Genomic DNA, 19,648 nt, shown 5'->3' on the forward strand with positions numbered 1-19,648 from the left:
TTGTCTGCAATACTTGTACATAGTTATTGTTACAAAAATCGGGTTATTACTGTTGTGAGCCATCTTTTCAGAGGCTCCTCTGTTATCATGCTGTTAACTGGGTTCAGATCACAGGTTGTACGGTGTGATTGGTGTGGCTGGTATGAGTCTTACCCGGGATTCAAAATCCTTCCTTATTGTGTACGCTCGTCCGGGCACAGTATCCTAACTGAGGCTTGGAGGAGGGTCATAGGGGGAGGAGCCAGTGCACACCAGGTAGTCCTAAAGCTTTTACTTTTGTGCCCAGTCTCCTGCGGAGCCGCTATTCCCCATGGTCCTTACGGAGTTCCCAGCATCCACTACGGACTACGAGAAATAGAATTATCGGTAAGTAAATTCTTATTATTTGCAGGCTGTTCATACTTACTAAAATGTTTTGGAAGGTATTCCTCATTAAAATCTAATGACCTTAAAAGGAGTTTATAATATAGGGAATTTCTGTTATTCCATTGCAAAAACAATACTTTTGGTTTGCATTCTCTTATTAAATTGGGATCACTATTTAGAAGTCCACTATGTTTTGGCAAGAGTAGCGAGGTCTCACTTATGTATTGTTATGTACTGCTCATATTGCTTGGCTCTTGTGCTGTTTAGGTTATATACTGTACCACTCCATTATTTAATGAGCGATAATTAGGTAATACCTTAGTTAAAAATAATAGTCCATTAAGGTGCAGAGAAGGAACTGTAGTTCCACCAATAAAGCAGTAAATACAAAATGGTCTGAACAAGCTATTCAGAGCTATTCAGTTGCAGCCTGCGGTAAGACGACAGGTTTCTGCTCGCATACTGTACTCCTGAGGCGCAAACGGAAATCTGCGTTCCGTTGGACTTTTGCCCTTATCGCAGCTGCTGCGAGGGTGTTAACTCAGCTCTTGGCACTTAACTTGGAACATATGCATTAATATTCATTAGCCCTGGCTTTACCATGCTAAGAAATGGGCTGAAAATTGAAACGCTCAGAGCACTAAAGCTTGAGGCTAGCCTCCCGTGGTAAGCCCTATGGCTAATTCAGTATGCAGCTATATGCATCTAAGTATTAAAGGATTATTCCAGCCAAATCTCCCGCTCTGACTGCTATGCTCTTCTCACTCCTGATCCTTTCCTTTTTCAGACATGCAGTGTGTTCTCCTCCCACAGCACTCTGCCTTTGGGAGCATGTTAGGAGGTTTGCAGAGCAGTGGCGGAAACACGCTAAATAGTCTGAACCTGGAAACCAGGTACATAGCTTTTGTGACTGAGGGGGAGATGAACTAGGCAATGAAAAAAACAGAGAAGTTGCCCATGGCAACCAATCAGCTGCTCTGTATATTTTTATAGTAAACAAATTATAAATGTTACTGCAATGCTGACTGGTTGCCATGGGCGACTAATCCACTGGCTCACTTCTACACTCTTTTTACTGCTTAGAACCTCTCCCCCTATGTTTTATTTAAAGTAATTAATCCAGAGATTATTATTTTGGTGGAGTGGAATTGTCTTTTAATAATTAATGTCGATAATGTTGACATCTCTTTTTTTAATTGCTGTACAGTTATACAGAACCTTCTCTTGTTCTTGGACTTTGACACTCTTATGACATCAATTTATAAATTCTGTTATTCACCATTTGCTCATAATCATATATTGTCAGCGTTGTATCTAACAACCTTTTCTTAATTTGACAGGCTTACTATCTGTCATGGTTGACATTAGGCCTAAGAATGACTTGGGACATCCATTTTGTGATAATCTGCGCTCTGGAGATTGGATGATTGATTATGTCAGTAACCGTCTGATTACACGTGGAGGGGCGTGTGCAGAAGTGAGTGGGGATCACGTGTACTGGTTCTTACGCTAGCCTCTGCAACCCTGAGAAATATTAAAACACGCTTATTTAGTAAAAATAGCGCCTGCGTGTAAATGTATAACTCAAGTGTTCTATAAATATGCAGAACAGTTCTGTGTACTTTTAATGTATAATTATGTTTGCTGTATAACATATATTGTTGCATTTGGTAATAAAGAGATGGATTTCATTGTTTTTTAAGGTGGGAAAGTGGTTTGCAGCTATGTTCTCCTACTTGAAGCAAATTCCACGTTACCTTATCCCGTGTTATTTTGATGCCATATTGGTTGGGGCATACACCACGCTCTTGGATGCTGCATGGAAGCAGATGTCCAGGTAGGAAGCATCTGAAACTAGCAGAACATGTAGAGCCTCAGTCTCTTTATTTTAGAGATGAGCGGGTTCGGTTTTACTCTGATTTACTCGGATCTCAAAACGGCATCTTTTTGGCTCACGGATGTCACGTGTTTTGGATAGCCAATAAAAAAAATCCAGATAAAACCGAACTGCGTTAATTCTGGCTTTAAATCCGAACCCGCTCATCTCTACTTTGTTTGTAACCAAATCCCTGGTTTTGAGTCATAGCCATTTAATATTGATATTTGACTTGTTACAGAAAAATGTATTGTAGGTTTATACCCTTATGAACAATTAAAGAATAGCTTTGGTTGTGTCTGTTATTCCCTCACCCCACAAACCTCCCAACTTCTTCCAGCTGGAGCTTTACTTTGATCTGTCTTTTATACCAGTGCTGGATCGATGCAGTTTTGTTTTAGGCCTATTTGGGAGCTGTAGTTGTTTCATAATAATGAGACCCGGCAGGGAAAAGTCTGATTTCATCTGCCGTCTTCCTAATCACAGCACATATTGCTTCCTCACATAGTATTATTGGGAAAGCAGTCAGAGGTGAAGTGAAAGCTCAGCTTTCTGTTTCTCCTCGCCAGTATCTACATCAGCACCCTCTGTGAATGGCTAATGAGCCTTGTTGAGGGAGAAAAGCAGTACATACATCTTTGCTATATCCCGCCATGTATGGCACGATTTTGCATGCAATAGACTCAGAGGTTGAGCCATGCCTTGTGATTTTTCTTAATTTGCTTCTTTAATATGTTACTTTATACATATTCTATTATGGCAAACAAATTTTTTTAAATCCATCCACTCGGTACTCGTGAAAAACAGCTTAGCCATGTGTTGCATATTGTGCCAAATTGAGCAAAACACGGCTAAGATGTTAGTGGACACATCTGTATATCCTTGCTCCCTCCCAGTAATTACACTGTGACACTGTAGGGAAACATAAGGTGGAAACTATATATACAGTATATAATTAGGTTCTGTAATACTGAGCTGTATACTATAGCTAAAATAACTGTGGAATATTTATACTTCACTAAATGGGCGATATTAAATTGTTATATCGTGCCCGATCTCCCGTCTAAAGTGATAGAAGATCGCGGGGCGATATACAATTGATCTTTTTTATTGCGCTGATCACGCACATAGAGGTCCGACCAAACTAATAGGCACAACGCAAAAAAGTCGCGCATGCGTGCTCAAATGGGCCACTTTCTGTGCATATCAGCCAATCGCGCCCGAACAGATCAACAATTGAATTCCTCCAATGGGCGCCATCTAGTGGCTGTCGGCGAGAAAAACAATTGGATCTCGCCCAATGTGTCTGCCGTGGTCCGTCTGTCAGTATTATGCAGCAGGTGGCCATGTAGGGAATGTGTGGTATTTATTAGTGCAGTAGTGACGTGTCAAGGTAACATTGACCAATGTGTTTTTGCTCCATGGTTCATAAGTTAATAATAGCAGCAGATATAGAACATTAAATCCAGTATATATAACAAGCAGAATAAGAAAAGATATGAAAATGACATTAGGCATATGCTACAAGAGGGTTATACTGGGCATTGACCATGTATTACTAATCAAGGCTGTGAAATAGGTTATTTCCATCTCACTATAAATGACAGTTACACTTCTTTAATTGATAATCCACCATTCTACAGTTATTAATTAACCCAATTGCTCTTCACTTATGCTCTTTTTGCAAAATGTATTATTTCCCTGAAATGCTGGTCAATTATACTTATTATGCTTGGGCATCAAAGTGCATCCCAGTGCAAGCATAGGATTAGGCCCAAAAATGCAGGTGGTTTTGAAGGAAGAAGAAGGTGTAGGCCCTCTGACAAAGCAGGGACTTCCCCACTGTGGTTATCTCATTTACATCATCTTTGCAATCTTTTCACGCTATGCACAACCATATTTGTGCTTCCCCATTAACACTAATGCATTTGTGTAAAAATGGCTGCATGAGGTCACAAAACATTACAGCATTTCTGTAGCACTATTATTATTATTATATAGCGCACACATATTCTGCAGCATTTTACAGAGAATATTTAGCCATTCACATCAGTCCCTGCTCCATTGGCGCTTACACTTTATATTCCCTATCACATGTACATGCACACACATTCACGCTATGGTTCATTTATGTTGGAGCCAGTATATTTTTTGGGATTGTGGGAGAAAACCTGAGTACCCGGAGGAACGCCACACAAGCACGGGGAGAATATATAAACTCCACACAGTGCCATGGTGGGAATTGAACCATGACCTCAGTGCTGTGACACAGCAATGCTAACCATTACATCATCCTTGCTCCCCCTATAATATTTCGGTTTCTGAACTTACAGTATGTTTTACTACTGGTTTCATTTTCACTGTTACGTATAAAGTAGTAGGTTGTTCAAGTAATTATGCAGTAGCTGTTAATGTGTAGTATAATGTTTAATTGAAAATGTAATGTCTTTGGGTCTGTAAGTTTCAAGTTTATAAAGTACATGGGCACGTAATATGAAGCGCTGCTGCTGTTATCTGGTTCAATGTTTAGATGATATTAGCTGGTAGCTTTTTGGTCTGAATAACGTCCACAACATGATTATCCAATTACATGTACTGTGGCGTATTGATCAGTCTCTCTTCCACAGCTTTGTACAGAATGGATCTACCTTGGTGAAGCACCTGGCACTGGGGTCAGTTCAGATGTGTGGAGTCGGAAGATTTCCTGCCTTGCCCGTTCTGTCACCTTCTCTGCAGGATGTGCCCTACCGTAACAACAACATTACACAGGAGAAAGAGCAGTGCTGTCCTTCACTAGCAGCTGGTAATTATTAATACACTGGATGTACAGGTAGAATGGAAGAGTTTCCGTGCCTGGATGGGTGACGTGAAAAATTACCTATTGTGCCCTAATGTTTCAGAGTTACAAGTGTCACTGATCAGCCATAATAACACAGACATGAGGTAGGGAGAGCAGTAGACAATTAGTATGTACAGTATGATATTGAGCAGTGGCTCATTAGGAAGGCTGACTGCATTCAGTGTTTAAGTGGTGCCCTAGGGAACAGAATCCATGCATTATACATAGATATTACGTGTGTCTGAATATGATCTCTCTGTGTATTTGAGCCTGACAACATGAACAACATAATGAACAACAGCTTAGCTATAAACAACATAGTGATCAGCAACTAGATGGTGACAGCAGGAAGCTATGCAGTAAGAGGTCCTGAGCATTTCTTAGGGCAACTAGAATGCTCGACATCTAGGGCTGCCCAAATATACAAAACCAATATGGTGAAGTGTATTTGAATTTAACTTGTCATCTTTTTCCACTTAAGACCCAAAAGGTTTTATGTGCAGTTAAAAAAAAACAATAAAGTAACCCAGGTGAATGGGGCCAGTCCAGTATGCAAGGAGTTACAGAGTAGCAGAGGTTGGAAGTCCCGGTAAATATAACTGGGTCAGTACACAGAGGTTCAAAAGGTAATACAGCAGTAGTAAGGACAGTTAATGGAAGAAACAAGTTGGTTACAGGTATTGGATACACAAGGGAGGTTAACACAGCTCCAAGGCAACAAGGGTAATCACCTAGCACTGATTGCCAGGTGAGTTTCAAGTTTATGATAATAGGGGGCGTGACTTCATATTCACACTGTCAATGTCCTGTATGTGGTTGCACTGGAGATCACAAAGTCAGGAATTTCCTCTGTATCCACAGAACCACGCTGAACATCTGATGCCTATAGCATCTGGCCAACTTCATAAAATACAGTATGTGCCCCTAATCCTTAAAGGGGCATTGGGGCGTCACTAAACATAGTACATTATGTGACCAAGGCATTAAAGTACTTCTCAGTGAGATACAGTGCATCCAGAAAGTATTCATAGCGCTTCACTTTTTCCACATTTTGTTAGGTTACAGCCTTATTTCAAACTGGAATAAATTCATTTTTCCCTCAAAATTCCACACACCATACCCCATAATGACAATGTGAAAAAGTTTTTTTTTGAGATTTTTGCAAATTTATTAAAAATAAACAAATCACATGTAAATAAGTATTCACAGCCTTTACCATGAAGCTCAAACTTGAGCTCAGGTGCATCCTGTTTCCACTAATCATCCTTGAGATGTTCCTACAGCTTAATTGGAGTCCACCTCTGGTAAACTCAGTTAATTGGACATGATTACATATCACCGGTCGATATAAGGTCCCACACTTGACAGTGCAGGTCTGAGCACAAACCAAGCATAAAGTCAAAGGAATTGTCTGTAAACCTCAGAGACCGGATAGTCTCGAGGCACAAATCTGGGGAAGGGTACAGAAAAACATCTGCTTTAAAAGTCCCAATGAGCACTGTGGCCTTAATCATCCATAAATGTAAGAAATTTGGAACCACCAGGACTCTTCTTAAAGCTGTCTAGCCGTCTAAACTGAGCGATCGGGGAGAAGGGCCCTAGTCAGGGAGGTGACCAAGAACCCGATGGTCACTCTGACAGAGCTACAGCCAGGGGCGGATTGGCCATAGGGCTCACCAGGAAGATTTTTGTGGTCTGTGGACCTGTTTTGTGTGTTGCCATGTGGTCCCACCCCCACATGACAGGCAGCCTACTGCATTGTCCCCATTCATTCTGTTATTCCATCTCTGCAGTACAGCAGCTGCAGTGATGCTGCCATGGCTACACGGTATGTTATAACTCTTGTGCTGCCTATGTCGGGCCACTTCTACAAAATTTTACAGGGCCTCTTTTAGTTCCTATTCTGCCTCTGGTCTCATACAACTGCAGCAAAAGATGCAGGAAGGCTGCAATTGTGTACAATAAGGCCCTGTGAGGAGGGAACACGCCCTCCACAACAGACCACACCCCCATTAGGGCGGCTTCCATGAATTTCCCGGGCTGGTTTTCCATCCCAATCTGCCCCTGGCTACAGCATTCCTCTGTGGAGAGAGGAGAACCTTCCAGAAGGACAATCATCTCTGCAGCAATCCACCAATCAGGCCTCTATGGCAGAGTCGCCAGACGGAAGCCACTTCTTAGTAAAAAGCACATTGCAGACCATGAGAAACAAAATTCTCTGGTCTGATAAGACAAAGATTGAACTCTTTGGCGTGAATGCCAGGCATCATGTTTGGAGGAAACCAGGCAATGCTCATCACCGGGCCAATACCACCCATACAGTGAAGCAATGTGGTGGCAGCATCATGCTCTGGGGATGTTTTTCAGCGGCAGGATCTGTGAGACTAGTCAGGATAGAGGGAAAGATGAATGCAGCAATGTACAGAGACATCCTGAATGAAAACTTGCTCCAGAGGGCTCTTGACCTCAGACTGGGGCGACGGTTCATCTTTCAGCAGGACAACGACCCTAAGCACACAGCCAAGATATCAAAGGAGTGGCTTCAGGACAACTCTGTGAATGTCTTTGAGTGGCCCAGCCAGAGCCCAGACTTGAATCCAAATGAACATCTCTGGAGAGATCTGAAAATGGCTGTGCACCGACGCTTCCCATCCAACCTGATGGAGCTTGAGAGGTGCTGCAAAGAGGAATGGGCGAAACTGGCCAAAGATAGGTGTGCCAAGCTTGTGGCATCATATTCAAAAAGACTTGAGGCTGCAATTGCTGCCATAGATGCATCAACAAAGTATTGAGCAAAGGCTGTGAATACTTATGTATATGTGATTTCTTAGTTTTTTATTTTTAGTAAATTTGCAAAAATCTCAAAACAACTTTCTCTTACGTCCTAGAGGATGCTGGGGACTCCGTAAGGACCATGGGGATAGACGGGCTCCGCAGGAGACATGGGCACTTTAAGAAAGACTTTAGGTATGGGTGTGCACTGGCTCCTCCCTCTATGCCCCTCCTCCAGACCTCAGTTTACTACTGTGCCCAGAGGAGACTGGGTGCATTACAGGGAGCTCTCCTGAGTTTCCTGTCAGAAAGTATATTTGTTAGGTTTTTTATTTTCAGGGAGCCTGCTGGCAACAGACTCCCTGCATCGAGGGACTGAGGGGAGAGAAACACACCTACTTTAATGCTAGGCTCTGTTTCTTAGGCTACTGGACACCATTAGCTCCAGAGGGATCGGTACGCAGGTCTCACCCTCGCCGTCCGTGCCAGAGCCGCGCCGCCGTCCTCCTAGGAAGATAGAAGCCGGGTGAGTATCAGAAGAAAAGAAGACTTCAGAGACGGCAGAAGACTTCATGATCTTCACTGAGGTAACGCACAGCAGTAACGCTGTGCGCCATTGCTCCCATACACCTCACACACGGCAGTCACTGTAAGGGTGCAGGGCGCAGGGGGGGCGCCCTGGGCAGCATATGAACCTCTCTTTGGCAAAAATATATATATATACAGCTGGGCACTGTATATATAAAGAGCCCCCGCCAGTTTTTAGTATATTTGAGCGGGACAGAAGCCCGCCGCCGAGGGGGCGGGGCTTCTCCCTCAGCACTCACCAGCGCCATTTTCTCCACAGCACAGCACTGAGAGGAAGCTCCCCGGACTCTCCCCTGCTTATTCCACGGTGAAAGAGGGTTTTAAAGAAGGGGGCACATAATTTGGCGCATATATATATATATATATATATATATAAACAGCGCTACTGGGTAAACATATATTTATTGTGTTTTTTCCTGGGTCATATAGCGCTGGGTGTGTGCTGGCATACTCTCTCTCTGTCTCTCCAAAGGGCCTTGTGGAGGAACTGTCTTCAGATAAGAGGATTCCCTGAGTGTGTGGTGTGTTGGTACGCGTATGTCGACATGTCAGGTAGAAGGCTTTCCTAGGGAGGAGGAGGAGCAGACAAATGTGGTGTCTCCGTCGACAACGCCGACACCTGACTGGATGGATATGTGGAATGTTTTAAGTGCTAATGTAAATTTATTGCACAAAAGATTAGACAAAGCTGAAGCTAGGGAACAGCCAGGGAGTCAACCCATGTCTGTCCCTATGTCGCAGGGACCTTCGGGGTCTCAAAAGCGCCCACTATCCCAAATAGTAGACACAGATACCGACACGGATTCTGACTCCAGTGTCGACTACGATGATGCAAAGTTACAGCCAATATTGGCTAAATGTATTCGATATATGATTATTGCAATAAAAGATGTTTTGCATATCACAGAGGAACCCCCTGTCCCTGACACGAGGGTACACATGTATAAGGGAAAGAAACCTGAGCTAACCTTTCCCCCCTCACACGAGCTGAACGAGTTATGTGAAAAAGCTTGGGAATCTCCAGACAAAAAACTGCAGATTCCTAAAAGGATTCTTATGGCGTATCCTTTCCCGCCAACGGACAGGATACGGTGGGAATCCTCCCCTAGGGTGGATAAAGCATTGACACGCTTATCCAAAAAGGTAGCGCTGCCATCCCAAGATACGGCTACCCTCAGGGATCCTGCTGATCGCAAGCAAGAGGTTACCTTGAAGTCCATTTACACACATTCGGGTACCTTACTCAGACCGGCTATTGCGTCGGCTTGGGTGTGTAGCGCTGTAGCAGCATGGACAGATACCTTATCAGCGGAAATTGAAACCCTGGATAAGGATACCATCTTATTGACCCTAGGACATATAAAAGATGCTGTCTTATATATGAGAGATGCTCAAAGAGACATTGGTCTACTGGGTTCTAGAATCAACGCTATGTCGATTTCTGCTAGGCGAGTCCTATGGACCCGGCAATGGACAGGTGATGCCGACTCAAAGAGGCATATGGAGGTTTTACCTTACAAGGGTGAGGAATTGTTTGGGGAAGGTCTCTTGGACCTGGTCTCCACAGCTACAGCTGGTAAATCAAATTTTTTGCCTTATATTCCCTCACAGCCTAAGAAAGCACCACATTATCAAATGCAGTCCTTTCGGTCACAAAGAAACAAGCGAGTACGAGGTGCGTCCTTTCTTACCAGAGGTAAGGGCAGAGGGAAAAAGCTGCACAACACAGCTAGTTCCCAGGAACAGAAGTCCTCCCCGGCCTCTACAAAATCCACCGCATGACGCTGGGGCTCCGCTAAGGGAGTCCGCCCCAGTGGGGGCACGACTTCGAATTTTCAGCCACATCTGGGTTCACTCACAGGTGGATCCCTGGGCAATAGAAATTGTTTCTCAGGGTTACAAGCTGGAATTCGAAGAGGTGCCTCCTCGCCGGTTTTTCAAATCGGCCCTGCCGACTTATCCCCCAGAAAGGGAGATAGTGTTAAATGCAATTCACAAATTGTATCTTCAACAGGTGGTGGTCAAGGTACCCCTACTTCAACAAGGGAGGGGATATTACTCAACCCTGTTTGTAGTCCCGAAACCGGACGGTTCGGTCAGACCCATTTTAAATTTAAAATCCCTGAACCTATACTTGAAAAGGTTCAAGTTCAAGATGGAATCGCTCAGGGCGGTCATCGCCAGCCTGGAAGGGAGGGATTTTATGGTATCTCTGGACACAAAGGATGCGTACCTTCATGTTCCCATATATCCACCTCATAAGGCGTACCTGAGATTTGCGGTACAGGATTGTCATTACCAATTTCAGACGTTGCCGTTTGGGCTTTCCACGGCCCTGAGAATTTTCACCAAGGTAATGGCGGAAATTATGGTGCTCCTGCGCAAGCAGGGTGTCACAATTATCCCGTACTTGGACAATCTCCTCATAAAAGCGAGATCACGAGAGAAATTACTGAACAACGTGTCACTTTCACTGAAGGTGATACAGCAACACGGCTGGATTCTCAATATCCCAAAGTCGCAGCTGGTTCCTACGACTCGTCTGACCTTCTTGGGCATGATTCTGGATACGGACCAGAAAAGAGTTTATCTTCCAATGGAAAAGGCTCAAGAACTCATGACTCTCGTCAGGAATCTATTGAAACCAAAACAGGTGTCAGTGCATCACTGCACTCGAGTCCTGGGAAAGATGGTGGCATTCCATTCGGCAGGTTCCATGCGAGGACCTTCCAATGGGACCTTGTGGACAAGTGGTCCGGGTCACATCTACAGATTCATCGGCTGATCACCCTGTCCCCGAGGGCCAGGGTATCTCTCCTGTGGTGGCTGCAGAGTGCTCACCTTCTAGAGGGCCGCAGGTTCGGCATTCAGGACTGGGTTCTGGTGACCACTGACGCGAGCCTCAGAGGTTGGGGAGCAGTCACACAAGGAAGAAACTTCCAGGGCATTTGGTTGAGTCAAGAGACTTGTCTTCACATCAACGTCCTGGAGCTGAGGGCCATATACAACGCCCTTCGTCAAGCGGAGACCTTGCTTTGCGACTTACCAGTTCTGATCCAGTCAGACAACATCACCGCAATGGCTCATGTAAACCGCCAGGGCGGCACAAGGAGCAGAGTGGCAATGGCGGAAGCCACCAGGATTCTTCGCTGGGCGGAAAATCATGTAAGCGCACTGTCAGCAGTGTTCATTCCGGGAGTGGACAACTGGGAAGCAGCCTTCCTCAGCAGACACGACCTGCATCCAGGAGAGTGGGAACTTCATCAGAAAGTCTTTGCACAGATTGCAAGTCAGTGGGGCCTGCCCCAGATAGACATGATGGCGTCACGCCTCAACAAAAAACTGCAGAGGTATTGCGCCAGGTCAAGAGACCCTCAGGCGGTAGCTGTGGACGCCCTAGTGACACCGTGGGTGTTCCAGTCGGTCTATGTGTTTCCTCCTCTTCCTCTCATCCCAAAGGTGTTGAGAATAATAAGAAAAAGAGGAGTACAGACAATTCTCATTGTTCCAGATTGGCCACGAAGGGCCTGGTATCCGGATCTGCAGGAAATGCTCACAGAAGATCCGTGGCCTCTTCCTCCAAGACAGGACCTGTTGCAACTAGGGCCCTGTCTGTTCCAAGACTTACCGCGGCTGCGTTTGATGGCATGGTGGTTGAACGCCGGATCCTAGCGGAAAAGGGCAAACCGGATGAGGTCATTCCTACTCTGATAAAGGCTAGGAAAGTCGTGACAGCTAAACATTATCACCGTATATGGCGAAAATATGTTTCTTGGTGTGAGGTCAGGAATGCTCCTACGGAAGAATTCCATCTGGGCCGTTTCCTTCACTTCCTACAAACTGGGGTGAATTTGGGCCTAAAATTAGGCTCCATTAAGGTTCAGATTTCGGCCTTATCCATTTTCTTTCAAAAAGAATTGGCTTCTCTCCCAGAAGTACAGACTTTTGTGAAGGGAGTGCTGCATATTCAGCCTCCTTTTGTACCTCCGGTGGCGCCTTGGGACCTTAACGTGGTGTTGAGTTTCCTTAAGTCGCACTGGTTTGAACCACTTAAGACGGTGGAGTTAAAATATCTCACTTGGAAGGTGGTCATGTTGTCAGCCTTGGCTTCGGCTAGGCGAGTGTCGGAATTGGCGGCTTTGTCTCATAAAAGCCCCTATCTAATTTTCCATATGGATAGAGCGGAATTGCGGACCCGTCCTCAATTTTTGCCTAAGGTGGTGTCATCTTTTCATATGAACCAACCTATTGTGGTGCCTGTGGCTACACGAGACTTGGAGGAGTCCGAGTCCCTTGATGTGGTCAGTGCTTTGAAAATTTACGTGGCCAGAACGGCTAGAGTCAGAAAAACAGAAGCACTGTTTGTCCTGTATGCAGCCAACAAGGTTCCGCTCCTGCTTCAAAGCAGACTATTGCTCGCTGGATCTGTAACACGATTCAGCAGGCGCATGCGACGGCTGGATTGCTGTTACCAAAATCGGTCAAGGCCCATTCCACTAGGAAGGTGGGCTCGTCTTGGGCGGCTGCCCGAGGGGTCTCGGCACTACAACTATGCCGAGCTGCTACTTGGTCGGGTTCAAACACCTTTACAAGTTCTATAAGTTTGATTCCCTGGCTGAGGAGGACCTCCTGTTTGCTCAATCGGTGCTGCAGAGTCATCCGCACTCTCCCGCCCGTTTGGGAGCTTTGGTATAATCCCCATGGTCCTTACGGAGTCCCCAGCATCCTCTAGGACGTAAGAGAAAATAAGATTTTAAACCTACCGGTAAATCTTTTTCTCGTAGTCCGTAGAGGATGCTGGGCACCCGTCCCAAGTGCGGACTACTTCTGCAAGACTTGTATATAGTTTTGCTTACATAAGGGTTATGTTATAGTTTTCATCGGTCTTGGACTGATGCTATGTTGTTTTCATACTGTAAACTGGTTAGTATATCACAAGTTATACGGTGTGATTGGTGTGGCTGGTATGAATCTTGCCCTTGGATTACCAAAAATCCTTTCCTCTTACTGTCCGTCTCCTCTGGGCACAGTTTCTCTAACTGAGATCTGGAGGAGGGGCATAGAGGGAGGAGCCAGTGCACACCCATACCTAAAGTCTTTCTTAAAGTGCCCATGTCTCCTGCGGAGCCCGTCTATCCCCATGGTCCTAACGGAGTCCCCAGCATTCTCTACGGACTACGAGAAAAAGATTTACCGGTAGGTTTAAAATCATATTTTTTTCATGTTGTCATTATGGGGGTATTGTGTGTAGAGTTTTGTGGAAAAAATTAATTTATTCCAGTTTTGAATAGGGCTGTATCATAACAAAATGAGGAAAAAGTGAATCGCTGTGAATACTTTCCGGATGCACTGTATATTCAGGTACAGTAACTATGAGGCAATTAAACAATAAGTGTTAAGCAAACATGATGGAAAGGGAGACACATATGCACTATAATCCTATATAATCTATATCTGTATTTATAATATATGTTTGGTCTCATAGGTAGTTTGTGTGTTTCTCCCCCATGGGGCCTGTACTTTTTCAAATGTTAACAGGGCCTCCTCTGTTGGTCTACATCAGGGGTGGGAACCGTTTGGCCCTCCAGCTGTTGTTGAGTTATACATACCAGCATGCCTTGCTACAGTTTTGCTATTTGGCCATGCAAAAACTGTTGCAGGGCATGCTAGGATGTGTAGTTCAACAACAGCTGGAGGGTCAAAGGTTCCCCACCCCTGGTCTACATGTTTGTACAGAGGAAGAGATCTCTTTATCCTCTCACTCCACATGATGGCAGTAGGAACTGAAGGCTCTTTCCTTTTTAACACTATAGCTCTCCTGCTTCAATAGTTTCTCAGTTAGTAGTGTCCTGAGGGATATTGGGATTACTGTAGTTCCTCCATAATTCCCTGTGTGAACGATCTATAACACAAATACACTGGAAAAGCAGGCACTTTTTAGGATTCCAAATAAACTTTTGAACATACACCATGCTTTCCTTACCTACATCATCATCATCATCTACTCCTGGTAGATGGTATTGTTTCTGTAATCAGTGGCTCTGAACCTGTCTGCTACACCCATCAACTAGGGTACAGATTAAGTCAGGACTTTTTTTTATCTTTTTATAGTTACTATATTTGCATATATGTATAGCTATAGACTGCTTTGTATATATTGTTTTGTCCTGTTGTGCTTGTACTGTACTTTTGTACTTTGTACAGTGCTGGGTACCCCTTTTGGCACCCTATAAACAAAGGGTAATAATAAAAGGTAGCTACTGTATCATCGTATATATCATGTCATTTCATTCAATCTCTCAGTATTCCTTTGAGTCTAAAAATAGTTTCTAAGAAGTTTGCACATTTCTTTTAAAATCAGGACTACAGCAGAATATGACGAGATCTGTATTTTGCATGAAAGTATGAATGGGCAACCGCAAAGACACTGTCCGTCATCTGAGTAATGGCAATATGAAGATACTATACTATGCACACGTAGAATAATTTGAGGACTGAAAAGAAAACTTCATAACCTTCCACACTGTGGGCCTAATTCAGATGTGGTAGGAGCTACAGTTATCGAGTATCGGTACTTTGCGAATGCGCAAGACGGCAGCAGACTGTCAGTGACTGATAGTCTGTTGTCATCGGGGGCGAGGAGGGGGAAGTGACGGCCACTGTTTGTGAAAATGGAGACGTATCACTGCTGTTTATAGAGAGGGAAGAGGCCAGGGAGCTCCCTTGTAGGATGAAGATTTCCAGGCTTCTGTGACGCAGTGCTTGTGCAGCGCCATGGGTGCCAAAAGCTACCCAATGGTGAGTGAGATCCGATGCTGCGTCCTAGGACACAGGTCGGACCACTACTGCAGCAGGAGGCGTCTGCTTGTAATAGATTCAAACCACATCTGAATTAGGCCTTGTATCATGGGGGTAATTCCAAGTTGATCGCAGCAGGAAATTTTTTAGCAGTTGGGCAAAACCATGGGGGTCATTCCGAGTTGTTCGCTCGCAAGCTGCTTTTAGCAGCTTTGTACACGCTAAGCCGCCGCCTACTGGGAGTGAATCTTCGCTTCTTAAAATTGCGAACGAAAGATTCGCAATGTTGCGATAAGACATCTCTGCGCAGTTTCTGAGTAACTCGAAACTTACTCGGCATCTGCGATCAGTTCAGTGCTTGTCGTTCCTGGTTTGACGTCACAAACACACCCAGCGTTCGCCCAGACACTCCTCCGTTTCTCCAGCCACTCCCGCGTTTTTCCCAGAAAAGGTAGCGTTTTTTCACACACACCCATAAAACGTCCAGTTTCCGCCCAGAAACACCCACTTCCTGTCAATCACAGTACGATCACCAGAACGAAGAAAAAACCGTGAGTAAAATTCCTAACTGCATAGCAAATTTACTTGGCGCAGTCGCAGTGCGAACATTGCGCATGCGCACTAAGCGGAAAATCGCTGCGATGCGAAGAAATTTACAGAGCGAACAACTCGGAATGACCCCCCATGTGCACTGCAGGTGTGGCAGATATAACATTTGCAGAGAGTTAGATTTGGGTGGGTTATTTTATTTCTGTGCAGGGTAAATACTGGCTGCTTTATTTTTACACTGCAAATTAGATTGCAGATTGAACACACCACACCCAAATCTAACTCTCTCTGCACATGTTATATCTGCCTCCCCTGCAGTGCACATGGTTTTGCCCAATTGCTAGCAGAATTCCTGCTGCGATCAACTTGGAATTACCCCCCATGTGCTTCAGCAACATAAAACAAAAATATATATATTTTCTCCTGCAGGGTCCACAGGTTATCCACAGGATAAACATTGGGATATTAGGTAGCGACAGTGGATTGGCACCAACGATCAAAGCTTTCGGCCTCCTATAATGCAACGGGCCAGTCCCCTATATACCCTCCTCCTGGCTCAGGCAATTCAGTTGTTTGGTGCGGCAGGAGCCGGACTATGGTCAATGAGTTGCTGGTTTTTAGCAGCCGTAAGCTTTTTATTATTTTATTTTTATAGTCTTACTATTTTTTTGAGCGATCTTTCTCAAAAGCGTCTCCAACAACTCCCCGCCTGGTCGCGACAACGCTTGTACTAGCAAGTTCAGCAGACGTTACCAGGCTGTGGCCAGAGCACGGGGAGAAGGTAAGGCATCAGTTCCGCTTAGTAGGGGAAACGCGAGACCAAACCACACTGTTTCGGGATGGAGACTACCGAACAGTCGTTGATGCGGCTGCCACCTCGGGTGCACCAGCGCTAAGCCTCAGGGATCATAGGCTCCAGGGGTAGTATGAGACCGTGATCCCTAGGGTTGATTTTGTCAGTGGGGATTAAGACGCTCCCTTAGTCGCCCCTTCCCCCGGTTCAAGACTAGTTTCCTCCGAGTTTCCTGCAATGAACTGAGTTCCCGCTTCCGTCTGAGACGCTGTGTATCTAAAAGGACCTAGTCGCAGCATAGGCGGCTGTATGACTGGTGCATTGGTATTCACTTGGGAGTCTGTCTTAACTGTAGGTTCACGGGGCGGTTGTGTACACTGATAGCATCTGGATCCACTCAGCGTTCACTAATGTATTGATCGATCCTGGAAGCGGGGTAAGTCTCCCTGTATCCCACTCTCCTGAGTCGGGTGATACAGCACTAAGTCTCTATCTACCTTTGAGTACGAATAGTTGGATAAGTGCCTGATGCATACGAGTCTAAACTATTGCTGCTGTTTCTTTCGCTGTGCGACTAAATACGTTTAAACTCCTATATAAGATAATGCAGTAATGTTTCTCCTACATACTTGAAATGTATCTGTAGTTGTTTATGTGCTCATATTGCTTATTATACTAATGTATAACCTGTGACTCATTGCTGGTGTGATTGCTGACTTTACTATAATTCTGTCAGTTTCTGTGTATTCCGATCCTCAATACTGGTGCAAATTGTGTAGTTAACACTGTACAGGTGTGTGATTTATTTATCTATCATGTCTAAGAGAGGCAAGGGTGAGGAGGATACACTCTCCACAGCTGCACCAACACTCATTTTATGTATGTCTTGCAAACCTGGGATAACTTCTCAGGATCTGGTTCAAAATGGTTTATGTGCAAATTGTTTTAGTTTTCACCAAAGCCTCTTGAATAATCTTAGGCAGGCACAGGTTCAAGTTGAACCCCCATGGGCTACTTTTGCACAGACATCATCCAGTATAGCTGAGCGGATAATGCCAGATCCTATACCAGGGATAGGTTACCCTATTAACCCTTACATGCAACATTCCACCTGGGGTTTATTACATCCAGTACAGGAATCGGCAGCCTCTCAACAAAAACAGCCTGAAAGGCCGGTGGTAAGTAAATCACATAGACATGAAACAACATCATCACAGTCTACACTTATTTCAGATAAGGACTCATTGGAGGGTGAGGACTCATCGCACTGCGGGTCTGCATACAGAGACTAGGATGAAGGCTTCATCTCAGTGGACATACCTGAGCCTAATTAGTGCTATGAAAGCCATTCTATACTTAAAGGAGGAAGCAGAGCCTTTGTTAAAATCTAAGACACCTGTGTTTAAACGTCCCAAAACAGTTAGGACTGAGTTTCCTAGGTCAGAACAGTTGACGAAAATTATGCAAGAGGCTTGGGTTACACCCAGTAAGAAGTTTAGAATTCCGAAGAAATGGAATTCCAATTATCCTCTTCCGGCTCGGGATTGTTTAAAAAGGGAGGCGGCTCCCTAAGTAGATACGCATGTTATTCGATTGGTACGAAAATTTACATTACCTCAGCCTTCAACATCATTAAATGATGTCACGGATAGGAAAATAGATGGTTTTTGAAAAACCATTTTCTCCTTGTCTGGAGCAATCATAAGACCAGCCATGGCTTCAGCCTGGATGGCAAAAGCAGTGGCAGCCTGGGCTGACGCATTGGAGGATGACCTTTCATTGGCATCTAGAGAGCAAAAATCCCATATTGCACATGTTAAACAGGCGGCTATTTTTATGGAAGAAGCAGCCTTTGATATAGTACAATTGCCTCTCAAGCATCAGCTTCAGCAGTAGCAGCTCGCAGAGCAGTTTGGCTACGTACATGGAAAGCTGACTCAGAATCTAAGAAGGTTCTAAGAGTCTTTGCCTTTTACTGGAGATGTTCTTTTTGGTAGAGAATAAACAGTATTTTGGAATCAGAAGCAGACTCCAAGAAAGTGAAGTTTCCTACTGCATACAAATCCTAGCCTAGATTTCAAGCTTTTTGGCCCTTTCGGGCTCAAGGAAAAGCAAAAGGAAAGAGCTATGGCAAACAGTCTCAATCTGACAAGTCTGGTAAGACTAAAAAGCATTGGGCTACAAGAGGGCCGGCTTCCAAGTCAGAAGATAAACCATCAGCCTGATGGTTCGGGCCTCCACCTGGGGGATCCCAGCGTGGGAGGCCAACTTCCTCATTTTGCACAGATCTGGCAGCAATCCACCACGATGCCTGGGTGCAAGAAGCGGTATCTCACGGTTATGCGTTTGCCTTCAAGAAACACCCTCCTCAAAGGTTTTTTTGTACCAGCCCATCTTCAGTGGAAACAAAGGCTAGGGCTTTGTAAGAGGCAGTACAGAAGTTGCTTCAGTCAGGAGTGATAATTGCAGTTCCTCATGCGCAACAAGGACAAGGTTTTTATTCCAACCTGTTTTTAGTTCAGAAGCCAAATGAGTCGTTCTGGCCCATACTCGGTCTCAAAGTGCTAAACAAGTACATTTGGGTACCTCGTTTTCATATGGAGACTTTACGTTCCATTATTTTGGCCATGGAGCCGGAGGATTTTATGGTATCCCTGGATATCCAGGATGCTTACCTGCATGTTCCTATAGCACTGTCCCATCAGTGCTATCTCAGATTTGCTATCCTTCAGCAACATGTTCAGTTTCAGGCCCTTTTGGACTGGCCACAGCTCCCAGAGTGTTCAGAAAGATTATGGTGGTAATGACAGCTTATCTCCGTCAGCAGGGGATAAGAATTTATTTTTCATCCACTAGGGGTCACTGGAGTACTCTTGGGTTATGGACGGTTCCACCGGAACTAGGCACTGAACAGTTAAACTTTGACTATACCTCCCCTCCATATCCCAGAGTACCTCAGTGTTTTTTCGGTGCTCACAGAGCAACTAGGCTTGTGGAAGTGGATCCACAATTATTGATTTTTCTCTTTTGATTATTTTTTAAAAAACATCCCTTTCCCCCTTCCAAG

At 44.7% G+C, this 19,648-nt stretch overlaps 1 protein-coding gene across 5 annotated transcripts in view; it reads left to right on the forward strand.

Annotated features, from left to right (window-relative positions):
- Window positions 1-19,648, forward strand: part of AGL (amylo-alpha-1, 6-glucosidase, 4-alpha-glucanotransferase) — a 271,005-nt gene that overhangs the window by 213,124 nt on the left and 38,233 nt on the right. For all 5 annotated transcript variants that reach the window (XM_063940051.1, XM_063940049.1, XM_063940052.1 and 2 more), the window contains exons 22-24: window positions 1,707-1,843; window positions 2,070-2,203; window positions 4,870-5,045. In XM_063940051.1, coding sequence (XP_063796121.1) covers window positions 1,707-1,843; window positions 2,070-2,203; window positions 4,870-5,045 — 447 coding nt within the window. The remainder of the gene's footprint in view (window positions 1-1,706; window positions 1,844-2,069; window positions 2,204-4,869; window positions 5,046-19,648) is intronic.

The sequence above is a fragment of the Pseudophryne corroboree genome, chromosome 9 (genome assembly GCF_028390025.1).
Source record: "Pseudophryne corroboree isolate aPseCor3 chromosome 9, aPseCor3.hap2, whole genome shotgun sequence".
NCBI classification, from domain to species: domain Eukaryota; kingdom Metazoa; phylum Chordata; class Amphibia; order Anura; family Myobatrachidae; genus Pseudophryne; species Pseudophryne corroboree.